This window comes from Astatotilapia calliptera, chromosome 11 (assembly GCF_964374335.1).
Source record: "Astatotilapia calliptera chromosome 11, fAstCal68.1, whole genome shotgun sequence".
NCBI lineage: Eukaryota > Metazoa > Chordata > Actinopteri > Cichliformes > Cichlidae > Astatotilapia > Astatotilapia calliptera.
Window position 1 is genome coordinate 3,013,086 of NC_137432.1, and position 21,989 is coordinate 3,035,074.

Sequence of the window (21,989 nt, forward strand, 5' to 3'; positions counted from 1 at the left end):
ACAGACCTGTACCATAAATGGCTTGGAGCTCGACTCCAGCGAACAGCGAGCAGGTGAGGGAGCTGCTCCAGGTGATGAGCCAGCTGGAGACTGCAGACATCGTAGATCGTAGTCTTCAGTTTGTGTGTGTGTGTGTGTGTGTGTGTGTGTGTGTGTGTGTGTGTGTGTGTGTGTGTGTGTGTGTGTGTGTGTGTGTGTGTTCCAGTGCCATCCCTTTGGAGAGGAGGATACTGACTATGCTGCAGTGGCTTCACCTCCCTGAAGGAGAAAGGTGAGCTGTATGTTTGATTGTGTTACATCTTCTTACCTTCCTTTTCATTTTCTTTGACATTTGGAACTGCTTGTTCCCTCTTTAATTAATCGAGACAGAGAAAGTGACACTGATGTAAAGTAGAATAGCTCCATGCAGTGGATACGTACCACAGCGTACCACAGCGGGACCCTCAGTTCATCGAATGTCCAAAACAAACCGTTTTAGCTCCTTTGAGTCCTTTAAATGAGCTTTCTTCTGATTGGCTGCCACTTGTGCATAAGAGTTCTCTGATGTATATCTGAGGGATATCTGCTCTTGCTGACATCATAAAGTGCCAAGTGTGGAAAGCTTTTCAAGCAGTCTGAAACCGGGGCTTTCAGCTCACGGGTTTCATGGTTTGTTTAGCTCCTCCCCAAACTTGAAATTTGCCTGGATACCTTTAAAGGATGACAGGATGACTTCACTCTCTTCTTGCCATTTTCTTTTCTTTTCCTTGCCAGTTTGCCTCACTTTGTTACAACCTAAATTAAGTAATAAGAGCTACAGTTACAGATTTTGACCAAAAAGCCTGTGACCTTAAAGAAGGAAACATCTACGCAAACATCGTTATTATCAGCCAACGTTAATATAATGTTCTAGCACTTTAAGCTCAAACTAAGTGTGGAAACAATCGTTTTTCATTTAAATAAAAGTTGGAGTCATTTCTCCATTCAGTGCTCATTTCTGTTGCTCTGCTTAACGAGCTGGTGAGTAATGCTGGCTGAAGGTGAGTTTGCCTGATAGCTAAAAATGAAAAAACAACAAGTTTTAACATCACCTAAATAACATAGCAGTCGGTGGCATTGGTTATATCTGTTTGTTGTCAGTATCCGGCCAATAACAGTATATTAAATAGTTGTTTTTTGGGTTATTTCTTTGCTAATTGTTACCTGTTAAACAGCTCAGGAGAAGGGTGTGCAGTAAAACCTATTTTTCTATGTGAGATATTCACCATGTTGGCAGCTGGATCACAAGAGTCCAAACCAGCCTCTGGAAACTTTATTTCTTGATGTTACTTCCACTAGAAGTCGACTTTGACTCACCTTTTGTTGCAGGCCTTATGTTTACGCCATGCACTCTGAGCAGCCGGACATATACGCACACAAAACGGGGCCCATGAGCACTGATGTAAGTACTCTGTATCTGCACAAACGTCTTGTGGCATGTTTGTGGAAAGCATGCGGTAAAGGAACATCCAAAATGTTTGTTTGGAGGATGACTCGCTCTGTGTGCTCTAGCTGAACATCTCTCTGAGGATGGTTGACAAAATTATTGGCCAGCTCATGGATGGACTCAAGCAGATGAAACTGCACCGCTGTGTCAACATCGTCCTGGTCGGGGATCACGGTACGGACACACACACACCAGCACAGGTGTGTGCGGAGGTATTACATGCTTGAGGACTGCAGGCATGTTCAGCACGCACAGCAGCATCTGTGAAGCAGAAGCTTATACAGAATAACATTGCTTCATTCCAGTTGCGTGACTACCAGTGACTAAGACACAGGGCTAACGGTGGAACACAGATTAAATACGCACAGGGAAGGTCAAGTGAACGCAGGTGATACACATTAAAACAGTTAATGTAATCACCTGAGACAGATAACCAGCCGAAGATCTGAACTCTTCAGGAATCATTCACATTAGTTCTTGTGAGGAAATGAAATAACAGTGGACACTTTTGCCTTCTGCTTGCTGTGTGTAAGCCACAGTGAACGAGCAGTACATGCTGTATTCAGATTGAAAGGAGGAGTGGGGTGAAGTTGCTCATCAACTGCAGACCAGCAGCTTAAATAGCGCAGCCTATACAAGTGGAAGAAGTGATTGTATGTTCCTCTCCTGCATTTGTAATTTTGATCACTTGAAATGAACAGTCTCTAATTTTTATGTTAGTTTACAAAACTTACAAACTCAGCAGGGGTCAAAACATTATTTCACTCACAGCTAATTAGACGTGTAGAGGACATTAAAAGCCGTCAGCTGATGGGACCTAGCAATTACATCAGCTGATCTTAACCTTTCACTCTGACCAACACACTAAAGTTTCCCACATTAAATGTTATATCACGTAGCTACAGCTGAGATATGTATGGTGACAATAATAATCAGGGCAGGTAAGTTTCCACCAGGTTTACTTACAATCTTTAGTCCAGTGATTAGAAACCGGACCCAAACTGGAATGAGCTGTTGGAGCATGAACTTGGTTTTTGGCTTCAGCTGCTCACATTCCCACATGTTCACAGGTATGGAAGAGGCCCACTGCGATCGCACCGAGTTCCTCAGTAACTATATGACCAGCGTTGATGACATCATCCTCGTCCCTGGGTCCGTAGGCAGAATACGCTCCAGACAGCCCAACAACAGGAAATGTAAGAAGTCAAGTTGGCGTCTTTGTTGTGTTTCTTTTCACTCTTATTCTCACTTTTGTTCAGCAAACATGAAAAAATAACTGTGGTTGAGAAATAAGTGTCTCATGTGATCTCACTGGGAGTGTACGCAGTCTCTCTTAGTGAATAAGTCAGTAAAGTTTATTTAGAAAGTATTCTGCACAGGCTAGGAGTCACAAAGTGCTGAACATCAAAGTAGAAAAAATAAAGATGAAAATGACGGTAACATCCAGTCGAGACACAGAAAAAAAGTAAAAGGTGGTTAAGTAAGAAGTTCCAATCAGTCCAAGTCTCAACAAAGAGCCTGTTGAAACAGGGAGGTTTAGATCTGCTTCGAAGGACAGAGTCAGCTAATCTGAGCTGTCACAGGATCCACAGTCTTAGTGCCACAGACTGCAGAGAGCCTGTGATCAAACAGTGCGAGCAGCAGTTTGTGTAGTGGGCAGCCTTGAGCCGTTCAGTGCGTCATATGTAAGTACAAGAATTTTATAATGAATCTTCAGGGAGCCGATGTAAAGGATATAAAATAGGAGTGATGCAGGTTTGCTACTAGAATGGCTGCAGCTTTTAATATTGCTCAGAAACGTGCAAGAAATGATTTATCTGGGCAGGTCAACAGGACATCACAGTAATCTAAGCACGATGACACAAATGCAAGAATTATTTTCTCCAGTTCAGCCGCGGAGACCATGTGTCGTAGTTTAGAAATGTTCCTTAAAAGAAGGAAATGGGATCGAGAGAAAGATTTTAGCCACAGAGGAATAAAAGAAGAAGCAAGATGAATGATTTCACGATACAGCAGAGCTGTAATCATGGTCTCAGCTGTGTTTACATTTAGAATGAGGTCAGTGCTAAAGCTCCGGTCACGTATCCAGGTTAAACGATGGAGTAGGGTGCACAGCCTGCCCAACTGGTGACGGTTAAAGACATATAGAGCTGAATGCCAGCTTACAATATATATCTCCTAAAGTGACAGTTGTAAATACATTGAATTAGGTTGAGAGCTAAAGGAAGAATGCAGAAAGAAAATAACAATGGGCCCAGAATTGAAGCTTTAGGTTAGAGAGGCAGTGTTACGGTGCACACTGAACGCGACAGACGCGACCAGAGCGTCAGGTTTACATGTAAAGTCAATGGAGGAGCGCGATGAAGCGCGACTGGGGGTCCCGCGAAAATTCAGAAGCAGATTTGCGTCGCGAAAACGAGCAAGTAGCACAACTGACGCGTTTGAAGTGCGAATAGAAATACGCGCGGCAGTTTGTGTGGTGCATTTTGTTCATTCACGCGTATCGCATCTACCGCGAATCTGAACTCCAGCTTCAAGTCGCACTGCGACAACCAATCAGGAGCCTGGTGACGTGATGCTCTGACCTAGTTCAAAGTGGCGGGCCCAGCCAAAGCCATTAACAATATGGAGGAAAGGCTCATCAACGCCGTAGCAAATCACCCGGAGCTGTACGACACCAGCTGCTTTCTCCACCGAGAAGTTTAATATTATTTCAAATAACGTTTTGTAATGACTAATGTCTCAGTTCTACTACACAGCAAATACTGGCACACAACTTGAAACATGTAGAATTGATTTCATATCATACTAATGAAAAAATAAACTACTATATAGGAACATAGTGGAGACCGATTATTTAAGAGAATAAAGAGAGGTTAGTTTATTTTGGAGGCAAGCTCCATTTATTAAGAAAACTTTAAAAAGGCAGGAACGCTCTTTAGAGGTTTGTGAGTGGCTCAGAGCCGTTGTGGGGACGTCACTGGGACTTCAAATGAGCATATATTAGCACAGATATCAATAAAGGACTACCGTGTTAAACACACCGCAGGCAGATGAACAGGCGCTCTGCAGGTGGGATTGAATGCCTGTAGTTGGTGTTTAGGCGGCGATGCTGGGACCGACGCGGGACAGCAGCTCCTCAAACTGGGCGAGTGAAAGACAGTGGTACCGCTGAAAGCGGTCGTCATCCAGACGCAGCTCCTGGAGCTCACCAAACTGCTCACGCCTCTGGAGGACCTGATGGACCCAGGTATGGCGAGGACGTCCTTTACGCCGCTGCTCTCCACAGTAAATAGAGAAGGGAGACTCTCTCTTCAAACGATCAACAGCTGCCATCTTGCAAACATACCGTCTGGCACTACTTCCTCCCACATTTCCGCTTCACGCGTGTGAAAATTGCATATTTTGAAGCGCGACCAATTCGTGTTGGTCAATGTGCACGCGACCAGCTAGGGATGTCTATCATGTTCGGTGTGAACGCACCGTTAGGGGTTCAAGAAGGCCCCTGCACCTCCTGAAGCTCCGTTGTTCCACAAAAGGAAAAAACAACCTCTGTCCCCACTGCTGTTCTGCATAGGCCTGAACCCCCTCAGTGAGATCATTAACAAGACTGGCTACGGATACCGACTACAGAATGGAGCAGTTGTCAGCCACCTCCTGTACATGGATGACATCAAGCTGTATGCCAAGAGTGAACGAGACATCGATTCACTGATCCACACTACCAGGCTATACAGCAATGACATTGGAATGTCGTTCGGACTGGAGAAGTGTAGTCGGATGGTAACAAAGAGAGGGAAGGTAGTCAGAACTGAGGGGATTGAACTACCAGAAGGCAACATTGCAGACATAGAGGACAGTTACAAGTACCTGGGGATCCCGCAGGCGAATGGGAACCATGAAGAGGCCGCTAGAAAAGCTGCAGCCACCAAGTACCTGCAGAGGGTCAGGCAAGTCCTGAGGAGTCAGCTGAACGGTAAGAACAAGATCCGGGCCATCAACACGTACGCCCTGCCCGTGATCAGGTACCCTGCTGGGGTAATAGGCTGGCCAAAGGAGGAGATAGAAGCCACTGACATAAAGACAAGAAAGCTCCTTACCATGCATGGAGGGTTTCACCCCAAGTCCAGCACCCCGAGTCTGTACGCTAAGCGGAAGGAAGGGGGCCGGGGACTGGTGAGTGTCAGCACCACAGTCCAGGATGAGACAACGAACATCCAAGAATACATTGAGAAGATGGCCCCAACTGACCGAGTGCTCAGTGAATACCTCAGGCAGCAGAAACCCAAGAAAGAGGAGGGAGACGAGGAACCAGCATGGAAGGACAGGCCCCTGCACGGTATGTACCACCGGCAGATAGAGGGGGTGGCTGATATCCAGAAATCCTACCAGTGGCTGGTCAAAGCTGGACTGAAAGACAGCACAGAGGCACTAATCATGGCAGCACAAGAACAAGCTCTGAGTACAAGATCCATAGAGGCTGGGGTCTATCACACCAGGCAAGACCCCAGGTGCAGGCTGTGTAAAGATGCCCCAGAGACAATCCAGCACATAACAGCAGGGTGCAAGATGCTAGCAGGCAAGGCATACATGGAACGCCATAACCAAGTGGCCGGCATAGTGTACAGGAACATCTGTGCCGAGTATAACCTGGAAGTCCCGAGGTCAAAATGGGAGATGCCCCCAAGGGTGGTGGAGAATGACCGAGCTAAGATCCTGTGGGACTTCCAGATACAGACGGACAAAATGGTGGTGGCTAACCAACCGGACATAGTGGTGGTAGACAAACAGAAGAAGACGGCCGTAGTGATCGATGTAGTGGTTCCGAATGACAACAACATCAGGAAGAAGGAACACGAGAAGCTGGAGAAATACCAAGGGCTCAGAGAAGAGCTCCAGAGGATGTGGAGGGTGAAGGTAACGGTGGTCCCCGTGGTAATCGGAGCACTAGGTGCGGTGACTCCCAAGCTAGGCGAGTGGCTCCAGCAGATCCCGGGAATAACATCGGAGATCTCTGTCCAGAAGAGCGCAGTCCTGGGAACAGCTAAGATACTGCGCAGGACCCTCAAGCTCCCAGGCCTCTGGTAGAGGACCCGAGCTTGAAGGATTGACCACCCGCAGGGGCGTGCTGGGTGTTTTTTTTATTTTTTTATTTTATTTTTATTAATTTGTGCATTTGTTTTTTTCTAGCAGTGTTTTAATAGTTCTGACTGCTGAGTTAAAATGAGCACTTGTTGCTTTTCCCATTTACTGCTTGTTGTTGCTTACTTTTGCTTACTTTGCTTACTTGCTTTGTTTTAGTTTGTCAGGACCATCTTTCCTTATAGTGCTAGCAAACATTCACAGTGACACTTTAATTACCAGGCTTGTAAAAGGCCTTTGAATCTAATGGGCTAATTTTTCACTCGGCCTCATTGGATCTGTGAGGAGTTCTCCTTACTGATGTCGGTCGTCTCTACAGCAGACTGGTGTTGACACTATGAGCCTGCACATTGCAAACAAATGTTTGCGTTTGCAATCTCATCTTATGCATTCTTTTTACTCCTCGTTGGAAGAATGGAAGTTTTCACAAACCAAGATCAAAACGTCCAGTCTGCTGTAAAAATCATAATAAAAAGACACGTTTTTACATGTGACATAAATAACACTACTTCTTGTTGTTCGTCGCCATCAGCACAGGAAAAGGAGTGGACTCAAAAACAACTTTACGTCCAACGACTTTGTGACAGAAGGAGTCAGTTCGTTGCCATCGGGGCGCAGCAGTTTCGCCTAAGAGTGCAAAGGATGCGCTGGCTTGAGATCCACATTGGAAAGCATGATGAAAAGACTCAGTGTCTTAGAAGCACGCCCTCCTGAGAGTGCTGCCAGACGTCAGTTTGGAACAGGCAGAGGCTCATCTCCAACACCCAGAGAGGGCCCACTTCTCCTCCCCTCATCTACAGCTCCGGTGCCACTGTGCCAGTTCCAAGAGTAGACGGATGGCTTTTTCTCCCAGTCACGTCTCTATCTCCTTCACTTATCATTCCTTATCTACAGCTTCACCCGTCCAACATCTGACACTCGCCTGCCAGTTAAAGGAATGAAAGAGACTTCGATGATATTTGGAGTAAATCAAAACTGAACCGGAGTGAAGCCCGAGTGAAAACAGGAGTTACCGTGTGTACAGCTGAGGTTTCCCAGTCTGCCTGAACAGAGGCACAAAATCCAGAACCAAACAAATGAAAGACTTAGGAGTCCCAGTAAATGCATACTGTCACATTTAAAGGCTAGATAACGCTGTATTTAGTCATTTCTACAGTTTATGGAGTTTTCATAGTTCATAGTTTTGTATTCTCACCAACTTTGTGAACACAGTAACTCAAGAAAGAAGTCACGTAGGATTTTCAAAACGATACCATAGGCGCGTCTACTTGGAGGCTGAGGGGTAGCGCTGGTCACCACCAGTATTTTTAAATAAAGCCTTTGTATCCAAATAATGTCTCTGCATTTGGTTTATTATGTGATTTTCCCAAAAAAGGAATTCTCTTCAATATTTACTGGCAGTGACGGTGACACCGGGCAGCAGGAGCAACAAGTTAGAGAGCAGGCTTGTATATGTGCATGAAAAGGCTCCATGTTAATGCTAATGATGTGTTTGCTCTCACATGTCGTCCCCGTACCTTCCTGTGTTTGAACAGTGGACTCTGCATAGAAATTAAAACGGCCCAACTCCAGTCAGCTACAGTTGTTACTCGTCTGTGGAGTTTAAGCATCAGAATAAGAGTTTTATTATGGAGTCATAATGTTGAATTGTGTTAATGACAGTTACAGGTGTATATAGATATAACATAAATCTTTCCCATCCTACCCTGATTCTGGCTGTCTGTATCAGTGTCAGAGCTTAAAGAGATGGGGGGTTTGTAGGCAGACACACACCTTGGATGGGTCGGAGTCTGACACAGTATGCCCTTAAAATGATTATTATTACTTTGCAATGCTTTTCACTTCTGTTCATTGTTGTTTTTCAGATGACCCCAAAGCTGTTGTGGCCAATCTAACGGTAAGTGCTGTTTTTAAGATAATATAGGACCATGTAAGCTGTGTGGAGACAGAAAAGCATGTGCAGTGTTGTAAAAGAAAAAAATGATGCAAAGAAAGAAACATGAAATAGACGTGTCAGTCAGCTCTCTGCTCGTGTTGTTTTCTTGTAGTGTAAGAAAGCAGACCAGCACTTCAAAGCGTACTTGAAGCAGCACCTGCCAAAGAGACTGCACTACGCCAACAATCAACGCATTGAGGATGTCCATCTCCTGGTGGACAGGAAGTGGCACATTGCCAGGTACAAGAGGAACACTTAAACATGAAATACTCATACAGTACACACGAGGCAAACTTGAGGAAGATTGTTTTTCCTGACTCTTATCCTGAAAACACAACTGGATCAATTTGACATACGCAGCTTGTTTTAGGCTGATGGACATTTTTTAATGAGAATATAATGAGCAGCAAAAATCTACGTAATGTCATAAAACGCTGTGTGAGACATGGCAGGATCCAAAACTCACAAACAGCTTTACTGCTGGATTCACTAAATACTGGGACCACAGAACACACAGCAGCAGCAATGAGGGAGACACAGACGGTATGCAGAGAGGTCAGACCTGGGGAACAAGATCTAACTCACAAGACAGGGACAAGCTGCACAGGACAGGAGACGGTCAAAGCAAAGCAGCAAGTATCACGAGGAGTTTAATAAAAGAGCAGTTAATATTTTAGAATAAAACCTACAGAGCATCAGATAAAATGGTTGATAAATCTTGTTTGATCGGACATCTTTAGGCTAGATATGGGATGAGAACTGTGTCCGTCCTCCCGTGGGCAGATACCGTCTCACATGACGCCCCACCTGACAAAGGACACGTGGAACTTCAGCTCAGGGTTTAAATCCGACTTGATCAGTTCTCTCAGTTGAGTCAGGGCACACAGTAATCACATACTCACTACAGAACTGTGAGGATGAATCTCCCTCAGCCTGCGTGGAAATCATGAAGAAGGTCCTCCTCAAAACTATTTCTTTGTCAGATGTCATCCAGGTGATAGTTTGGCAGAAATCCTTCTTCACGGTTTTAATGCTTATTTCTCACAGTGGTTATAGGTTGTAGAGCAGATAAAACAAAATGTTATTACCCATAGATTGTATATAAATGGATCCACATGAGGACAAATTATTAGTGCCTCTATTAAATTTAAAGTGTGTATCAAAAAAGTCCCATTTTACAAAAGAGCAACAGATTTTTAACAAAGCATTATTAGACATATGTTTTCTTTTGAAAGCATGAATTATTTCTATTCACACACAATAACAGAATTATTTCAGGAAAAGATGGCCAGGCTGGTTATTATTAGCCACTTGGAAAAACAGAGCTGTGCAATGATGTGCTTTATAAGACTCAGCTTGTAAAATCAAGTTGAGGGTCATCTATCAATTTACACACAGTATATAAAAATCTGCAAGTGTTTGAGCCGTCACCTGTGAAAGCATCATGACACAAACCAAGGAAAAATATTTAGAGTCGGGAAAAAGAAATTGTTGATCACTAAGCAGAAGATGGAGATACAGAGTTATCACAAGTGTCAAGAACTGGAGTAAGAAGTATCATCAAGCCACACAATACAGAACGAGCCTGATAGAGGTAAGAAGCAAAGATTTCAACGAGGTGTCCGATGACCCCAGAACAACTGCCAAGACACTCGGCAATGACTTAGCCAAGTCAGGAATTGTAGTCTCATAGGAGACCGTCACTGGAATCCTGAGCAGGAATGGACTGTGAGGTTGCAGAGTAAGCAAAACTGCAGAAGAGACACCATCAAGCCAGGCTGAAGTGTGCCCTGAAGAACCTGGAAAAAGATTATGCATATTGGAAGCATGTCCTTTGGTCAGATGAGACAATACTAGAGCTCTTTGGCCACAGAAATGTTGCTTGTGTTTGGAGAAAGTAGGGAGTACAACTATAGAGCACCGTCCCCACAGTGAAATATGATGGTGGGAGTATTATGCTGTGGAGATGCTTTAATGTTTTCTGGATTGGGAATCTGGTCAAGGTAAAAGGAATCATAAAGAAAGTAATCTGGGTCCTCATGTTAAAGAACTCTAGATCTCCAGAAGACCAAAGTGAATGTTAATGACTGACCTGCACAAAGCCCTCGAATCCCACTGAGAATCCCACAGTGGGGTGAACTGAACACCAACAGGACCATGCCAGAAGACCATCAAATCTGGAGGAGCTTGAGAGATTCTCCTAAGACGAATGGGCTGGAGTGACAGCAGGCCTTTATCAAGCAAGAAGGATACACAACCGACTCGGGAGGGGCTGTTAGTTTTTTGTGAAATAACTGTTTCTGTGTGCAAAGCGAGATCATCTAAGCATCCAAAATAAAACTAAAATGTTTATTTGGTCCATATTATGGTAAAAAAGGATATTTAAACATGGCATGCTTTAGTGGTGCAGGTCCAGGTAACACAGGTGGGCAGTTAAATGGTTAAATGACAACAGAGTGAAAAGAATAGTTGACCAGTGAGATGCTACAGATGCTGTTTTGTGCAGTTATGAATATTCGTGGTGATTAAGGACTTATCTTTTGTGGCTTGCGTGCAGGTTTGAAAACCACATGTCTGAAAGATTGTGAGAATATCAACCTAGGCACAAGTAGTTAAGGTGTGTAGTGGATCTGTCTGCCAGTAACTGGAGAGAGACCAAGTAAAATCAAGCAGCCTGCTTACTTTAAAGGAGTTTTCATTTAGTTTGAATTTGCTGCTCCTGCTATCCAAAAAGCTGCTCTAACGTCGCGTACAGTTGGTGTTGATGTGGCGTTTTCAGCCCACCCAGCGCCGAGGCTTTTACTGCACATCTTGGATCACTTAAAAACACATTTTATGCCAACGTGCGCTGCTATCAACGCATCATTAACACATGCGGTGCTGAAAAGCTGTACGATGTGGCGTCCCGAATCACACGCACACGGTAAAGAAAAAAAAACACGCTTGCATTTTTCAAAAGAGCAGCTGCTGAAAGTTTAATGAGGCTCTAAGATGAACTGTGACAGGCGTTTGATACAGAGCGGTGAAAAGTCTTACTGCAGCGATCCAGTGACAAAGAAAACGATGAAGTCATCCTGAGTGAAAGTGAAAACAAACCACAGCAGCTAACTCTGTGTGTGTGTGTGTGTGTGTGTGTGTGTGTGTGTGTGTGTGTGTGTGTGTGTGTGTGTGTGTGTGTGTGTGTGTGCGGGTGTGTGTGTGTGTGTGTGTGTGTGTGTGTGTGTGTGTGTGTGTGTGTGTGTGTGTGTGTGCGGGTGGGTGTGTGTGTGTGTGTGGGTGGGTGTGTGTACTTGCATTGGTCTCGTCTGTAACGCCACCTAACGTTAAGCTGTGGTACACTGCAGGACGGCCACTTTGTCTCACACACGGCTGCTAAATGAAAGAGATCTCTGAGGTTTGTGTGCAGCTCTGATAGGCAGAGCAGGCTAATCGTTGGCACTGCAGTGGAAGCAGAGGTACAGTGCTAACACACACTCTCATACACACACACACACGAGTGCAGGCACATATACGTTAGTGTCTGTGAATCTCAAACCAAAAACTGTTCACACCAAATGAAAAGATGTTTGTCTTGTTTCCCCCGTCATCTTGTCATTTACATTTTCGACGTGCCTGTGGCTTCAACCCCCCCCCAACACACACACACACACACACACACATGTGAGTGCACACACACACACACACACACACACACACACACACACACACACACACACACACACACACACCCTTGAGTATATGACTGGGAGTACTGTTTTAATGGACATATGTCTGTGAAGGTTCTCAGTAATCCAGGTCATCGTAGTCAAAGGAGCTTGCAAAGAAAAGCATCTGGACTTCTTTAAGTTGCTTGAAGACGTTTCACCTCTCATCCGAGAAGCTTCTTCAGTTCTAAGGTCAAATGGTGGAGAGTCCCAGATATAAACCTAGTGGGAGTTTCCCCCCACAGAGGGACAAAAGGACCCCTGATGATCCTCTAATCACCTGAGCCAAGGTGTGAAAACGGGTGTGGGTCCCAATCCACAGCATGTCTTTATCCTGTCTTCCTTCTCTCACCCCAACCGGTCGCAGCAGATGGCCCCGCCCCTCCCTGAGCCTGGTTCTGCCGGAGGTTTCTTCCTGTTAAAAGGGAGTTTTTCCTTCCCACTGTCGCCAAAGTGCTTGCTCATAGGGGCTCATATGATTGTTGGGTTTTTCTCTGTATCTATGAAGCGCCTTGAGGCGACTTATGTTGTGATTTGGCGCTATATAAATAAAATTGAATTGAATTGAATTGAAATCAGCCAGGGTTTCGGGTGAGCTCATTGTGAAACCTGGCCCCACCCTATCATGTGATTTCCTGAGGTCAGATGGCCCAGGATGTGAGTGAGCGTTAAGGCATCTGAGAAGGATCTCAAAACTGGAGTATAGATGGCAAACAGTTGGTGTCGTAAGCCCCGCCCCTCTGTTGGACATAAATGGCTTCTTTCACTCCTCTTTCAAACCATCTGTCCTCTCTGTCCAAAATGTGAACATTGGCATCCTCAAAGAGTGACCTTTGTCCTTTAGATGCAGATGGACTGCTGAGTCTTGTCCTGTGGAGGTGGCTCTTCTGTGTTGTGCCATGCGCTTGTGAAGTGGCTGTTTGGTCTCTCCAATGTGCTAGATTAAACTCCCCTAAAGAGAGCCCATGAGGTTGCCAGACCTCTAGTGGAATGCGCACGCAAGGAGGCTGAAGGCCAGGGCAATTGGAGAGACGCTATTTAGACACAGGCTTTCCCGTATGTGGTTTAGCCCAGGACACGAACAGCTGGTCACTTTGTCTGACACTCTGGGTTCTGTCCATATAAATGCGCAGAGCACGGACTGGACACAAGGTATGCAGCCGCTGTTGCTCCTCTAAGGAGAAAGCGGTGGGTAAAAGGCCGGCAGTTCTATAGGGGAACATGTGCCGACAACCTTTGGGATGAAGGCGGGGTTGAGCCGCATACTGACCCTCATATTATCCGAGGAGAACTGAATGCATGGCTGATGCACTGAGAGAGCGTGGATCTCTCCTACACGCTTAGCTGAAGCTAAAGCAATTAATAGAGCCGTCTTCAAGGACAGAAATGGTGGAGAAGGCTTTACCCTTATCAATCAGGGCCTGAAGAAATGACAGAATCATTGCCACAGAGCACTGAAAAGGGATGGCCTGTGATTCTAAGCACCAGCTTTCAAACACACGCCACTTGTGCTCATATAGCGTCCTAGTAGACAATGGTATGAACACTGAATAGTGTCGATAACACTATGAGGGAGCCCCACTGTGTTCAGGTTAAACCACTCACAGGCCAAGCCCATAGAGCTAGCCTCTCTGGGTGGGGGTGGAATATTTCCCCCTGTGTCTGAGACAGAAGGTCTCTGCGTAGTGGTAACGGCCAAGGTACCGCAAGGCACAGCAGCTGAAAAACCTCCGCCAGCCAGTGCTTCCCTGGCCAGTGTGGGGCTATCAGGATCATATAGTGGCCTCTCTCTCTCACTCTGGCCAGAGTTGGAGAAATGAGGGCCACTGGGGGAAAAGCATAGAGGAGGGTTCTCGGCCACTCGTGAGCTAGAGCATCCACCCCGAGTGGAGCTCTCTGATCGTGCAGCGAGTAAAACAGGGGACACTGAGCATTCTCCCTGGATGCATAAACGTCCACGGTCGCCTGACCGAATCGCAGCCAGATCTGCTTCACCACCTCTGGGATTCCCGACACGTGAGTTGCACGTGAGTTGCTCTCAGCGACAGCAGGTGGACACTGCTCCTGACTATCAGTCTGTGTGCCAGTGTGTATAACTTGGGGGACCCCAGACCCCCTGTCTGTTGATGTAGGCCACAACAGTGGAATTGTCTGACCTCACTAAAACATGATGACCTCTCAGCCAAGGGAGAAAATGTTTTAGCGACAGGTGAACCGCCAGCAGTTCCAGACAGTTTATGTGGGTGGAGCGCATGTGAGGGCCCCATTCCCCATTCACTGTTCTGCCTTCGTGGGTGTCCCCCCAGCCCGAAAGAGAGGCATCTGTGGAGACCACCTTCCTGGCTGAAACCGCCCCCATGGCAACGCCCTGAGACAAGAAACCTGGTTTCTTCCACTCGTGGAGAGCGAGTGAACAGTCTGCAGAGACTCTCATGCGACGGTGGCTGTCTCGGTGAGGGTCTAGTCCCCGCGAGCCCACCCAGCGCTGAAAGCCTCTCATGTGCAGGCGTCCCAGTGTTATCGCTAGAGTGCTAGAGATGACCGTGTGGTCGCTGTTCTCTCTGGGGACAGAAAAGCTCTCATCCGGAGGGAGTCTAGGCTGAGCCCTATGAAAGTAATGCATTGAGTTGTCCTCAATGTGCTCTTTTCCACGTTTATCTGGAAACCAAAACTCTCCAGATGGTGTATGAGAGCATTTGTGTGACAAGCTGTTTCCTGGCGGGTTGGGGCTGCTATCCCCTGGAAAGCAAATCTTAGATACTGTGGGGGATATATGGGGATGTGGAAATAAGCATTCCTCAGGTCGATTGATGTGAACCAGTCGCCCGCTCGTACAAACTGTAGCAGCGAGGCGTGCGTCAACATCCTGAACTTGTATGTCCTTAAATGCCGGTTCAGGGCACAGAGATCCAGAATGGCTCTCACCCCCCTCCCCCCTTTCTTTGGCACAAGGAAATACCTTGAATAAAATCCGCTGTGCATTTCCTCAGGAGGGCCAACTCTTATAGCTCCTTTGTCTCTCAAGGTGGAAATTTCCTCCAGGAGAAAACTGGCGGACTCGCCCAGAGCACGGGAGTAAATGATTTCTTTGAAATGTGGTGGAGCGACATTGAATTGCAGCCTTTTCCAATGTCCTCAGCACCCATGCTGACTGAGTGCAGGTAGCCCAGCTCTTTATATGGAGAGACAAGGGGCTCACTGGTGACTCCACCTAAGATAGCGTTTTGGCGCCACCTTGTGGTTGCAGGGCAAAACATACGCCATTTCGGTGTCCCGTCACCTCTGTCACAGGTGAGGGAGGTGACGGGCTCATCTGTATTATCACAGCTGTGGAAACATGATCCTCCACGTGCTGCGTTATGGCAGACATTGGTCTGTTTTGCAGCATGTTTGATTTTTTTACAACACTCGACAGCGCCCTCGGCAAACTGTCTAGATGCACGTGTCGGGGCTTTTTTAATACAGAATGCATGAGAGAAGTGCTCGTGAAACAACACTGTGAACTTTGGCTCTCTTTCCCTCTGGCGGGTCCAGTGACAGGAATGCCGGGCCGAGTTATGCACTCTGTGTGGAACATGTCCCGTTGAACTTGCTCTGGAACGGAGCTGGGAGGCGGCAGAGCGGCCCATGAAGGGGGGAAACTGGGTTCGCTCCCGCCTAGAGAAGAGGCTGTCAGGCCGGCCGCTTCTTCCTCCTCACGATCGCGGCAGCGAGGGGAGGAGGAGGGGCCGCTTGAATTCTGGCCTGGGGAGACTGCTTCCGAGTCCATGGATTCTTAGGGGTCCCAGCAGCCTGGGGGGCTGTCTGCGTCTTAGGCACTTTGGGGATCTTGAAAGCGGGGACCGGGCGAGACGCTGCCTGCGCAAATGACTGGGCCCTCCTCAGCAGGCAGAGTTTCAGAGCCTCATCATCTCTCTTTTTTTCCTCACATCTCTTCTGCATGGATGTAACAGCCGCACCGAAGAGACCTTGAGGGACGACAGGGGTGTCGCGGAGTTCCTCTTTCTCCTTAGTTGTCAGGTTGTTGAGCCCGAGCCAGCGTGCTCGCTCCTGAAGAACCACGAGGCCCATGGCTCTCTGCCCAGGCGGAGGACGTGGTCAGTTATAACGCAGAATATCTTCCCACACTGTGGTATCTGCTTTAGCTGTCATGTCCTCTTCTAGCTCAGCTTGGTAAGCCATTAACATAGAGGAGGTGTTGTGGGTTCTTACTGACAGAGCCGCTGCCTTGTAGCACTTATCTGTAAGGCTAGACTGGAAGCGGTCTGTTTTGGAGGGGAGGGATGGAGCCGATGAGGACAGAGACGTCTTCGGGTGAAGATGGCTCGTTACCAATGGCTCTACTTGTGGCATCTGGCGGAGACCGATAGACTCCATCCCCTCAAAATCCAGCAGGGAGCTCCCCGCGATGGGGTGTTTCTCGCTGTAAGGTTTTGTCACTGCTATCTCATCGAGTAGCTCAGGAAAAACAGGCAACACATGCTTCTGCGTCTTTTTCGCCTTCGGCAATTTCTTACCGTCAAAACGAGATTTTACAACCTCTGTTTGTGTGGTGGGCCACGGGATGTTGAGCCTAGCGGCTGCGCGCTTGCACATATCCTGCATGTCGAGATCCAGGGGAGACGGCGGTGTCGGTTTTTCAACCTCGCCGGTGGCCAAGGGTTTTGCAGCCCAGCTGATGCTAGCCAAGGAGGTGGAATCTTCTTCCTCGTTGTCAGACAGCAGGAGCTCCGAGTCAGCCGACTCATCTCCGTCCTCGTTAGCATCTCCTCCCCGGGTGACTTCAGCATGGGGGAAAAACTCACATTCTCCGTGTGCCTCCAGCGATGGGAAAACGGTCGCGATGGGCTGAGGGTCTGCCTCTGCCCAGTTCTGCCCTGGCGTTGTGGCCAAATCATCGGGCATCTCAATTTCTCCTTGCACCGCAGCAGCCTCACACAGCAAAGGGTCGCCACCCGACAGGTTAGCCTGGCAAGCTAGCCTGCGGCGGAGTAGTTTGCGTGGGAAAGCCGCGCAGTGGATACAGTCGTGTGCGGGTGTCAAGGCAGCCTGAGCGTGAGATAAGCCTAGGCATGCCACGCACACGGGGTGTGTATCCCCAGCAGAAATTTTCTTGCCACAAGGACAAAGTTTTGCAACTTCGTTGTTAGTCATAGCCATGGTTAGCTAGAGGGTTGCACATGTTAGCGAGACCGACACTGAGTGTGGAGAATATTGCTCAGCTAGCGTGGGGTGAAAAGTAATGCTACTTTACTACAGGTATTGCTACCTAATGTGTAAAACCACTAGCGCCGAAGGGTATTGCTACCTGTCGGTGAAGCTAGTGGTACCTTTATTAGCAAAGTGTTGCTACTTCACTTTGGGAAAATATTGCTACTTCCCAGGGTGAAAGTATTGCTACTTGACACCAACACTAGCTACAGAACAGTATTGCTACTGCTTGTATGCTAGTGGACAACTGAAATGCTGGGAACAAAGCGCCCAGTGACCAAGTTGTTCACTCGAATTTGTGGACAGTTTAGCTTAGCACCCAGTAGCACAGTTGTCTTACAGGCTTCTGTGAGAAGCGAGAAGAGGTTTTTCAATCACATCTGACGCCATGTCAGCCTATTATATATGGAGGCACTAGCCCCTCCTGACATGGGCGTCACTTAGCCAGCCTGTAAGGGCTGGCGTAATGGTATTTCAGCTTCTGAGGAGGTCACGCAGAAGGCGTTCCCCGTAGTGAGACACAAAACGAAAGCTATGAAAGAGAACTCTCCTGAGTTTCTCTGATACACAGGCTACATAGGGGATGACAATGTTGTTGCATCTGTCTTTCTTATCCTCCCTCGCTGGTGTCTGATCTTCTTTTCTGTGCATCTTTGCTGACTTTAAGAACGCCCATTTTGGATATCCGCATGTTTTGAGTGCTTCCTTTACATGTGTGTGTTCCTTCTTTTTCCTTCAGGCTTAGAGGGAACATGTTCTGCCCGGTGGTGTAGGGTCCTAATTACTCCAAGTTTGTGTTCCAGAGGGTGATGGGAATCAAAGAGGAGTTACTGGTCCGTGTACGTGGGCTTCCGGTAAACTTCGATGTTGAGGTTGCCGTTCTCTTCAATGTGCACGGCGCAGTCCAGGAAAGGCAAACAGTCGTCTTTTGTGTCTTCCCTGGTGAACTTGATGTTTTTATCCAAGGCGTTAATGTGCACAGTGATTCCACTTCTTGTGTTTTGATTTTGACTCAGGTGTCGTCTACATATCTGTACCAGTGGCTGGGTACTCTCCCTTTAAAAGAGCCAAGAGCCTTTCTTTCCATTTCTTCCATGTAAAGGTTGGCTACAATAGGTGACACGGGGGAGCCCATGGCACAGCCATGTTTTTGTTTTAATGGACACCTAATAAAAAGTGGTTTCTTTTTTTCAATTAGAGGACTTTGGCTCGTATTGATTGAAGGACTAAAGTAGGTGGATAGGGACAACACACTGAAGGGCAGCTTCAGGACTGAGGACACTGTCATGATGTTGTAGATGTATGAAGACTACAGAACCAGAAACACAGGATTCATTTGCTACATGTTAAGCTAAGTTGCTCAATAACAAATGAACTGCATCCATGAGAGGTTTTACACTGAACAGACTGAATAGCCTGGTTCCTGCAGCAGCATTTAAAAACGTTACCTCACCACCACCATGTTGTTGTTGGAGCTATAACCAGAGGGTGGACTGCTAGACTAAGACTACGGCTGCATACAAACAGAAATACGTACTAATCAGTTCTAAGTAACAGATGAAAGAAATGCTAGAATTACACTTACAAAAATGGGGACAGACACTTTCTGGATGGTCTGCACAACATGGCAACACCTGGTGTTTATCATAAAGTAACCAACAGTGCAAACTCCACTGAATACGACCATCACCGGTCTACAGCCAAAATGTGCTCACTGAAGTTGATGTATATAATTGTTGGTTTGCTCTAGTTTTCGTGATATGGTTTTAGGTCAGGTTTAAACCAAAAGTGCTTAACTAAAACCAGAAGTTACTAAAATCCATTTTGAGCCTTGAATTTTTAGATATAATCAAACATTCACACCTTTGGATGAAATTGGTCCGTGCGAATTGAAATTGTATTAGGTAGATGAGAGAGATGATGAGATAGCCTTTATTTGTCAGTTGCAGGTCTTTTGCCCACAACCGAGATGACAGACCTTGCCGACCGTACATACAATACACAAACATCACATTGGGGAGACAGGTCAGACTAGGTAGCGAGGAAAAAAACATCGAAATGTGTAACACAGAAGGATAATACAGGAATGCACAGATATCAACACACCATAGCACAATAAACACAGACAGCAGCATGGGAAAGAGTTCCAGTGTGTACATCTGATCTGGGACCGCTGCAATCTTCGACTGCGCCTCCAACTGACCCGATAGTCCAAATCAGAGGGGAGGTAAGCGTTGGAGGTGGTGTTGGATCCGGGGTAGGGAGAGTTCAGCTGAGACGGTGTCCTTCGCCCTGCCAGGCTAAGTAAACAGTCTTCCAGCCAACCCAGGTGGCCTTGCATGGAATAGGAAGGAACAGACTCAACACAGTCGTTATCAGGGTGTTTTGTTCAGCTGCGGCCTTGCGGCTGGCGCCAAAGGGGCATCCGCATAAATGATGGTATTTTTACTTTAGTGCGAACAGCTCATATGAATTTCAAAGCAGTTCTACAGTCCAACACTTGTCTCTCAATCTCCCGTTGGAGAACCGCGAGCTTCGCCATACTTGCGTTCTGTGATGTTTTCATTTCTTGTGCTCAAGGAGCCAATTTCTGAGAACTCACAGCAGTGTGCCTCCCCAAGATGTCATCCGATTTGCGCCCAGAGATGTTATTCCGGGCTAGCCCTTCCGAGATGTATCCAGTCTGCAGTCAGAGATCTTATTCTGAGTATTCACAGCAGCCGTAGCCTCTCCAAGATCTTATCCCTGCTGCACTCAATCAGCCCATTTTGAGAAACTCACGCCTCGTCCCATCGTTCCAATCCCAGCGGGCAGCCTTGTGGGGGTTTGAACAGCCGGTTCCGCTTTCTTCATTCTCCGATAAGTCAGGGCCAAGCCAGCTCCGATCAGCCAGAACCCTGTTACCATGGTTCCGAATAGGTAGATATCTTCAGCACTCAGGCTCACCCGAGCCCAAACTTCTCGTTGAGAAAGGGGTGTCAATTGCATTTAGGGACCAGTTGATCAAATCCATAATTCCTCTTTTAGGTTTTAGAGAACAGACTGTGAGAGAGTGTTCCAGGGAAAATACAAAAAAAAAACACGAGACTAGGACATAAGCAGGGAAGATAAGGGAGAGGAGAAAAAGTGCCTCCGCCTCCTCCGAGAGCCAAAGAAGAAGTAGGAAAACATAACTGCCAAATTTCAAAAGTCGTGATATTATGGTACTTGATCTTTTGACCTCTACCATGACCTTGTAGTTTACCTTCTTAGTATCAGGAAATCTGTAATGCAAATTAAAGTTACGTGTTTGTAAAGAATATTCTAATATCCCTCATATTTGCTACTTTCTTTCACAGTGTGCCATTAAAAGTTCTGTGAAATGCTTCTAAAATCTCTATTTTGTTCTGTTTGTGAAGTGAAACTGTGAAAGGTGTGAAAGTAAAAGTTGCAGTTTGAGGTTTTTCATGCAGCAGCTTCTTTGTAACTGATGCAATGTGACAACAGACAGAAACTTCCAGCAACCGCTTAGTAACTGGTCAACAAATATGTCATTTTCCATAACAACCAGAAGTTCCAGAGGGTTCACTGACTCTAGGCCTGTGTGACTGAGGCCTTCAATAATTAGATAAAGTCAGTAGTGGACACACACATAGACAGGCGAGTGAGGAGTCCTGCAGATCTACATAACATCATTTAGTGTTTCATAATCAGGCTTCTCTCTGTCTTCGTTTTTTAAACAACGATTTATTGATTTTTTGGAAACAATACAAACAGCAACAAATCAGCACAGCCCAATACAAATGATGAATTTTATTTAAAAGCTCTGGGGTACGCTGCAGTCTATGTACGATTCTGGAATGGCGTTCCTGCAGTTGGTTACAGGAAAACATTTTCTTGGCAGATCTAAAATTTTAGACCATGCTTCTGTACTAAGCTCAATTTCAATGTCGGTTTCCCATCAAACCCTGGCCTTATCGGTGGTTACAAAATTCGGAGACAATAATTTCCCTATAACAAAAAGAGGTACATTTCTTTTTTGTGATTATTTCCTCATTAAATTTAAGGAGAAAGCTTTCAACAGGATTCAAAACAGGTTGACTGGCTGGAAATTTAAGGGACTTTACAAAACGTCTTACTTGCAGAAACCCGAAGAAGTGTTTCAGCTTTATTACTAATCAGAGGCTGTAGTGCACTAGAAAAACCTCTTCTTCCAACGTGGGCAGCAATATTGTGCCAAACCTTAAGTGTAGACATCAAAATAAAATTATTTCTGACACCAAGAGGAAGGTCATCCAGATCAATAGATAAAAGACAAAGAGGCGAAAGAGGGTCACAGCACCAGGTATCTATGGGTGGTTTGCCTTGGTGTAAAAAGGAAGATAACCACCCTGAGGTTATTTGTGAAGCCCAGTAATAATATAGAAGATTAGGAACTCTCTGTCTTCTATGTTTAGACTTTTTCTAAGTTGCTACACAATGAAGAAAGGTCAAAGTGAGACAAGAAGCTTAGAATTTAAAATCAACTACCTAAACAGTGTATGTAGGTGTA

General features: G+C 46.3%; 1 protein-coding gene across 6 annotated transcripts in view; it reads left to right on the forward strand.

Annotated features, from left to right (window-relative positions):
* enpp2 (ectonucleotide pyrophosphatase/phosphodiesterase 2) overlaps positions 1–21,989 on the forward strand; it is an 80,978-nt gene that overhangs the window by 46,288 nt on the left and 12,701 nt on the right. For all 6 annotated transcript variants that reach the window (XM_080307726.1, XM_080307727.1, XM_026183795.2 and 3 more), the window contains 6 exons: positions 206–271; positions 1,348–1,420; positions 1,531–1,639; positions 2,536–2,661; positions 8,473–8,504; positions 8,656–8,783. In XM_080307726.1, the coding sequence (XP_080163852.1) occupies positions 206–271; positions 1,348–1,420; positions 1,531–1,639; positions 2,536–2,661; positions 8,473–8,504; positions 8,656–8,783 (534 nt within the window). The remainder of the gene's footprint in view (positions 1–205; positions 272–1,347; positions 1,421–1,530; positions 1,640–2,535; positions 2,662–8,472; positions 8,505–8,655; positions 8,784–21,989) is intronic.